Here is a 7,792-nt window from a genome sequence, read left to right as displayed (position 1 = left end):
CTCAAAATTGCGCAATTGCGCAACAGAGGCGCACCTCAGCCAATGTGAGGCGTACGCCTCAACAATGCCAGCAATTGCGCATGCCTCGAGGCGTTTTTTGCAAGAATTGCGCAGAGGCGCGCCTCTTATTGCACAATTTTAAACAGAGCTTCATACTGTGAAATGGAACGATCCCCCTAAACCAGTTTGTTGAACTTGTCTTGCATTTGTCTCCTGCCTGACATGGGTACAAATCAACCTCTGAATACCTTCAAAAATTTTCCCCAGGAGATTTGACTGCTAGCTCGCCCTCCAAAAGTCTCTTGTAACTGACTTCACCACTATCTTTCTGACTCACCGTCAAAAGCATAAGCAATAAGTGTAACCTTCCTATCCTCAGGGTAAGACATACCCTCCAAAATATTTTCTATTCTGATCTGCCAATTCTCTGCCTCTAAGGGTCCACCGCTTGAAAACAAAGGAGGTTTCATATCCTGGAACAACTTCAAATTTTTATTTATGGGAGTACTCCCACTACTATTGGTCTGAGTCTGAGAGTCCTTTGTCATATGAGTCATCGCTGTCATCATCTGAGCAAATGACTATATTGTTGCGTTGTTGCTACCTCCTGGAGGATCTGCTACTGCAGGTAGCACTCTTCATGCTTCACCTACATTGCCATCAGTGGCAGCAGGCTCAGGGTCATAGTTGCTAGCTCCATCCTTTCTTCATTCCCAATGCCATCAGTGGCATTCTGCTCAAGATCCATATCCCTGAGACGAAACATAACATCGTAAGTCAAAAATTCATAAATTTCATACAACACACATCCTATATGTTCTATGATCCATACAATTATCCTAAAGACTCTTTCATATTGATTAGTATTCTTAAATCTTTGGTCTCTGATACCACTCTTGTCACGACCCGGTCTTGCTAGCCCGAATTAATGGGGTGGGAACAGATGGTCGTACGGAGAACACTTTTAACTTTCATTTCATAAATGACATAAACAAAATAATCATCTAATAATATAACAGTGAAAGAAAGAGCCACTAAAATTTTAAACTTAAATATCTCTAATACATCAAAACATGAAATTTCTTAAAACATAAATTGAAAACATTACGGTAGTCCACGATACATCAACCAACACATTACATAACATGATCGTAAAAACCTGTCATCATGGTATCATCTACGACGGTAGGTAATCCGTCTTTCGGCCATCACTCTCTAACAGTCTGATGTGATACGACATGCGAAGGAGCTTCTTAAGAAAATTAAAAGTGATTGACAATGGAATTACAATTAAGAGCTTATTGAGATAACAAGTAAAATCATTAAAGATTCTTGGTTTTCAACTCGCTTAGGCGAAGGAGTACATGTAGATTAACTAATCCTTGGAGATAAACAAAAATAGTAGCAAAGCTAAGAGCTATTAAACAACAATCCACAACTTAATAATGAGAAATTTCACCTTGGGGATTATTCTCTCGACTACACTAGGCTTGGCGAGAGAAGATTTTGCAACTAGAATTGAGATCACCACTAGGAAGAAGATGCCGGAAGTCTTTGTCCACGGGAAAGTAGTCGGAGTAGGTGGGGTTGGCGGATGTCCGATGATGATCCAACGACTTGGTGGAAGATGGATCTCATGATCCGCCATTCAACATTGAAGTGGAGAGGGGAGGATTTGAAATCAATTTGATTTCAAATTAGGGGAGAGGGGAGTTACGTAGCAATTAATGGGATTAATTCCCACTAAGGGGCCGGCGGCATGCTAAGAGGAAGAGAGAAATGGATGGAAGCAATTTACAAACTTCCAAATTGTGGTTTGTTTGCATGAGAAGGTTTGATTAAGAAATTCACTTTGATTCAAATTTCGAAATGATTTGAACTTGAAAACTTTCCATATTTGACTTCGACAAATTTGGAAATTTTCAACTCAAATAATTTTGAAATTTCAAAATTCGAACAAGTGGGGAATGTGGAAGAGGGCCGGTGGTGAAGAGGCTTGGACGGGGGGAGGAGGTGGGGTGGTTGGCGGCCAAGGAAGGCTTAGGGCCGGCGGGTTTGGGGAAGAGGAAGGGGTCTTCTTGTGGTGGAGGAGAAAGAAGATCGAGGTGAATACGAAGGAGAAGATAGAAAACCTAACCACGAGCCGCGGACTCTTCCAACGACTGGTGGGCCTTGCGATTTGCTCCCCTTGAGCTCTCTCCCTTCTCAAGCTCTCATGCAAGAAGAAGAAGTAGAAACACACATTTTTCATTCAAATCTTCATTAACCCATTACATAAGAAATGATCATATATATAGGCCTAAAATAACAAAGGAAACAATAGACTAAAATGCCCCTTGGGCTACAATAGCGACCAAATACCCATAAGGGTAAAAACGGAAAATTGAAAAATAAAACAAACTACTACATAACATGACTAAAATTAAAACTCCTGATCGTGACCGTCGATCTCCGGTGTCTCCGATGGTACACGTGTCGAAATCGCTGACGATGTCCTCATCACAGTCTCTCCTGAAAAAATATTCCCACAAGCAGGGTGAGCTTAAGCTCATCAGGTAATAAATATTTATCATAAAGTCATGAAACAATAAAAACAAGGCATTATGCATGAAATTTTCATTCAGAAGAATTTGAGAAAATACAAAAAAAATCATACTTGATATTTGATAGGCATATACTGTATAACCTTTTTGATACACAATTTTCTTTAACTTTTTCATTCTTTATAAACTTTTTCTTTCATCATAATATTTATTTAAATGCATAAAGTGCTTAATTATAATATAATACACCCGTCCCGGGAGTACCAGTGTTTTGTACTGATCATGTATACATTAAAATTTGGCAATTCCTTTACCATTTGCTCTGAAGAGTCTCTTTACCATTGACTTCGAAGAGCTCCTTTACCATTGACTTTGAAGAGTCAATTTACCATTTGGTACTCCAGATCATCATGCACATGCAATCATAATATATATCATATGGATTAAGTAATTCAAAAATTCATGTGTTTCGAATGTCCTCATGCTTATCTAGATTTCAGTGAAAGGACATTCCATTTCACTTAACTTTATTTAACATTTAATGTGACAATAAGTATAACTATTTAACATTCTATGAATAATAAAAAGGCATTTAATTCTAACATGAGAAGATTGCATGAAAAGGAAAATTATAAACTACACACATGTTTTATTTAACATAAAACAAAATTTAGAAATATGAATTTACTTTAAATACAAGTACCTACATCACAAGTATAGTAAACCTCAACGACGTCGCTTAAGCTCGAGGCGTCCTCTTAATAATCGACACCTAGGTATAAAAGTAAATATAACATACTAAGCATTAATCATAATATATATTCAATAATCACATTATTTAAATTCTATTTTTGGATTTATTAAAAATCCCAATTTTAGGAAACCTAAAATTCTCTAATTCCATTCCAAATGCATTCAAAAACTCCCTCCTTATTACTTTAATAATTAGGGTTAATTTTTTCGGATTATTTTATTATAAAAATTAGAAAAATTAATTTTTTTGCTAAAAACTTATATTTCCACAATTTCAGCTCTCCTAATGTCATTAGGAACAAAAATCTTGAAGGGTTTTTTAAAAAAATCACTAGTGATGAAAAACCCTAACTTTTCAATCTCAAAAAGTTTTGGGGAAAACTTCGTTTTTACGATTAAAACACTTCCCCTTACATTTCCCATAAGTTTTCCAAAGAAATTTTAAGTTTTAGCAAAACACTAGAAATTTTCTCTTCCAAAAATCCATGGGGAAAAGAGGGATTCATAACTTAAAACATACCTTATTAGCCTTTGAATCTCCCTCTACAAATTTCCCCAAGGGATGACCGCCGGAAAATCGCCTCCATCGTCGGCCAAAACTCAAACCCGAGCTCTCTCTCCACTCCCTCTCTCCGTTCGGTTCGGCCGCGTGAAACAAATGGGGACCAAATGAGTTTTGGTCTCCTTAAGAGGGAGTGGTTAATTAGTTGCTTAATGTCTTAAATACCCTCTCAAGACTTATTTTCGCTTTAATATTATTATGGACATTTTAGTCATATTGAAACTTCTATGATTTTTAACTTTCGAATTATGCGAAATTCACTGTAGGTTCTTTATACCAATTTGCTCGAAACTTTAAGCATTATTTTATAAAATTAATTTCGTCGAAATCCAACGACTTTAAAAATTCACTTAAATTTCGTCGCAGCGCATCGAAATGCATCATTTACGATTGCCAATTTTGGGTTTTACATGTGATGCACTTGCATGCATTTTGATGCACCAATATAGCATGTTCCCTAGCCTTCCAATATATATTTTAAATTGAATTTTCTTATTTTTAAGACTAGTGCATATCTCGGGGCAACTGCGTACTTTTCTATGTTGTAGCATGCTTTTCAAGATAATGACACACTTTTCAAGGCAATATCACGTTTTACGGGGTTGTTGCATGCTTCTCTGGGATGTGGCTTGCTTCTCGAGGTTATTACTTGCTTCTCAAGTTGTTGTACGCTTCTTAAGGAGGGGTAATGCTTAAATATGAAATTTGTATTTTGATATGTGCGATACTTTAAAATATTCATGTTTGATTATTTTTCGCGAGTGTTTATCATTGAAATGAACATAAAATTTTATTTAAAATTTTTAAAAGACCCCTTTTGTCCATTGCATGTATGTATTGCAAATCTGATGGTATTGAAAGCGAGTATGAATCCTTTCTATTTTTATGATAGGCAAAATTTCTTCTTTTTTTCTAAAGTAATTGGAGAGTTTGGGCATTTTTTTTAAGTTTTTTTTTTAGAGTTTGGGCATTTAGTTGGAGTAAAATAAGTTCTATTCTTACTCGTAGTCAAGTTGTCACACTCATTACAAGTTTCTTGTTTTTATTCAACTCGTTTCGTTGGTCGGCGGCCTGAGTCGTATCTAGCAAAATGGTCAGGCGTGATTGGATCATGGCAAAGGGGAGAGAGAGAGAGAGAGAGAGAGAGAGAGAGAGAGAGAGAGAGAGAGGAGGGGGGGAGAGGGAGCAAGCAGATTGTTGGAGGATTGTTTGTGTAGTGTCAGATGGCAAGGTGGATTGGTGGTGAGCAATGTATGCATGCAATCGTAGTGCGGTGGCTAGGGTGGTGTGGTCAGGTGTGTTGGGAGATGGGTATGGGGTGTTGTGCATGCTTGGATGTGTGTGAGTAACTTAGATGCGAAGATACGATGAATAGGTTAGAGGTGAGTTGTCTCGATGGAACAAGATTTAGGAGGAGGATGTTAAGGCGGTTCATGTGTAGCTTGTTGGCGGGTTGGGGAGCTCGATAGAGTAGAAAACGGGAGAGGGAGTGGAACGTTGTGTGTGTGGGGAAAGAGTAATTTGGGATGATGAGGTACCAAATTTGTAGGAATTTTGCTAGTGATGCGAGATTAGATAAGATTTTTAAGATGATGAGTCTATAAATAAATATTCTACAACATTCAAATGATTTTGACAATTGTCGACGTATTTTAAACTTGTTGCTGACAACATGTTGTTTGAACATCATTCTTTTCGCACACAGTTTAATCGATTGTGAACATACAGGGAGACCAACAATCATATTAAATTTGAACAAAATTAAGAACACTAGCGAGCCAATTATAAGTTATGTAGAAGAAACTAGATCAATAAAATAAGTAATTAAAGAAATTCATGCATTATTTTGGTACAATGAGATGACTTCCATCAGAATTAGGTGTTGAACCTATGCCTCATTTGAAAAAATCTTGCATCTAACTTACATATACAAGATAAGAACATGATATTTAATTCAGTTGAATTTAACAAATTATATGTTGTAGCTATTTCTAATAATTCTCTCCTGTTTATATTATGTTTACTTTTACTTTAATTAAAGCTCAAAACATTGTTTCCAGGATGTAACTGCAACTAAAGGAAATGACTTTGAAGATTATTTTCTGAAGAGGGAGCTACTTATGGGAATATACGAGAAAGGATTTGAAAAACCTTCACCTATTCAGGAAGAAAGCATCCCAATTGCTCTAACCGGAGTTGACATTCTGGCTAGAGCTAAAAATGGAACCGGAAAAACTGCTGCCTTCTGCATTCCAGCATTAGAAAAAATTGATCAAGAAAAGAACGTTATTCAAGGTTCTTGTTTTCATTAATTCTCATGAACTGTTCAGCTTCACTTTAAAGTGTATGATTTTTACAAAATTGTATACCAATGGGCATCAATTAAAATTTTTTTTTATTACTTCTATGTATACTTACACGATATGCCAAACTATTCACATTCACCATGGACTAACTGATTTCTTTGTGATAAGCAGTTGTCATATTGGTTCCTACAAGGGAATTGGCTCTTCAAACATCTCAGGTTTGCAAGGAGCTCGGGAAGCACTTGAAGGTTCAGGTAATGGTAACTACTGGAGGAACTAGCTTGAAAGATGACATCATGCGCTTGTATCAACCTGTCCACTTGCTCGTTGGAACACCCGGTCGAATCCTAGATCTCGCAAAGAAGGATATTTGTGTTCTGAAAGATTGTTCGATGCTCATTATGGATGAGGTATAATTAATTGCGGAACTGATCCTGTTGAGTTTTATGCAAGCTTATTTTCTATGAATTTGCTTTTTATAAAGTTGTCACGCTGAAGTTTGATTCCCATAAAGATTTTCTGATCATGGAAAAGGAGCTTTTGTTTATTAACCCGGAAGTTCAACATGAACATGTGCCTAGCTGTATCTATTAATTGTTTGTTTAGGTGATCAGCCATAACTTAAATTAAATATGCCTAAATATTTAACACATTCTAGCTGATTTGGAATAATTATTAGTTTGAAAAGAATGATATGAAGCTACATACAGGGTTGTTATTTTTGTATGCTTTATATTATCCACTTTATGTTGAAAAGCTGTGTAAGAAGATACTCAATACATTACCTACTTGTTGTTATTCATTTGCCTGTTAATGTAGTTTCACAGAGGGGTTTTTTATGATGCTATATGCATTTCCATCTCTTCTCATAACACCATATTCCCTCATACAGGCTGACAAGCTTCTATCTTCTGAATTCCAACCGTCAATTGGACAACTAATTCGCTTTCTTCCTGCAAATAGACAAATATTGTTGTTTTCAGCCACGTTTCCTGTTACTGTCAAGGATTTCATGGACAGATATCTGAGAAAACCCTTCATAATCAACCTAATGGATGAACTGACTCTCAAGGGAATAACACAATATTATGCTTTTGTCGAAGAAAGGCAGAAAGTGCATTGCCTAAATACACTTTTCTCAAAGGTTTGACTAAAGCCATTTCTTCTTTATGTGACTCTACATGGTTGTGAAGCTGATGCATGCAGGTATTATTTACAGCTACAAATCAACCAATCTATTATATTCTGTAACTCTGTCAACCGGGTAGAATTATTGGCAAAGAAAATCACTGAGCTTGGTTACTCATGCTTCTACATCCATGCAAAAATGTTGCAAGATCATAGAAATCGTGTTTTTCATGACTTTCGCAATGGCGCATGCAGAAATCTTGTCTGTACAGGTATAACTTTGTATTCTGTTGACTTGATTCGAGTATAAAATTTGAATTATATATGAGCTTGGTTACTCATGCTTCTACATCCATGCAAAAATGTTGCAAGATCATAGAAATCGTGTTTTTCATGACTTTCGCAATGGCGCATGCAGAAATCTTGTCTGTACAGGTATAACTTTGTATTCTGTTGACTTGATTCGAGTATAAAATTTGAATTATATATTTATATATATA

The 7,792-nt window shown here is 36.2% G+C and overlaps 1 protein-coding gene across 1 annotated transcript in view; it reads left to right on the top strand.

Moving 5' to 3' along the window:
- Nucleotides 1–7,765, top strand: part of LOC110098903 (DEAD-box ATP-dependent RNA helicase 8-like) — a 51,148-nt gene extending 43,383 nt beyond the window's left edge. The window contains exons 3-7 of the mRNA XM_020825852.2: nucleotides 5,919–6,153; nucleotides 6,336–6,574; nucleotides 7,057–7,308; nucleotides 7,384–7,462; nucleotides 7,626–7,765. Of these exons, the coding sequence (XP_020681511.1) occupies nucleotides 5,919–6,153; nucleotides 6,336–6,574; nucleotides 7,057–7,308; nucleotides 7,384–7,462; nucleotides 7,626–7,765 (945 nt within the window). The remainder of the gene's footprint in view (nucleotides 1–5,918; nucleotides 6,154–6,335; nucleotides 6,575–7,056; nucleotides 7,309–7,383; nucleotides 7,463–7,625) is intronic.
- The last annotated feature ends 27 nt before the right edge of the window (nucleotides 7,766–7,792 follow it).

Source organism: Dendrobium catenatum, unplaced genomic scaffold, assembly GCF_001605985.2.
Source record: "Dendrobium catenatum unplaced genomic scaffold, ASM160598v2 fragScaff_scaffold_1381, whole genome shotgun sequence".
Lineage (NCBI taxonomy): Eukaryota > Viridiplantae > Streptophyta > Magnoliopsida > Asparagales > Orchidaceae > Dendrobium > Dendrobium catenatum.
The sequence above is the reverse complement of the archived record's forward strand: the minus strand, read 5'-3'. Positions and strand labels throughout refer to the sequence as shown.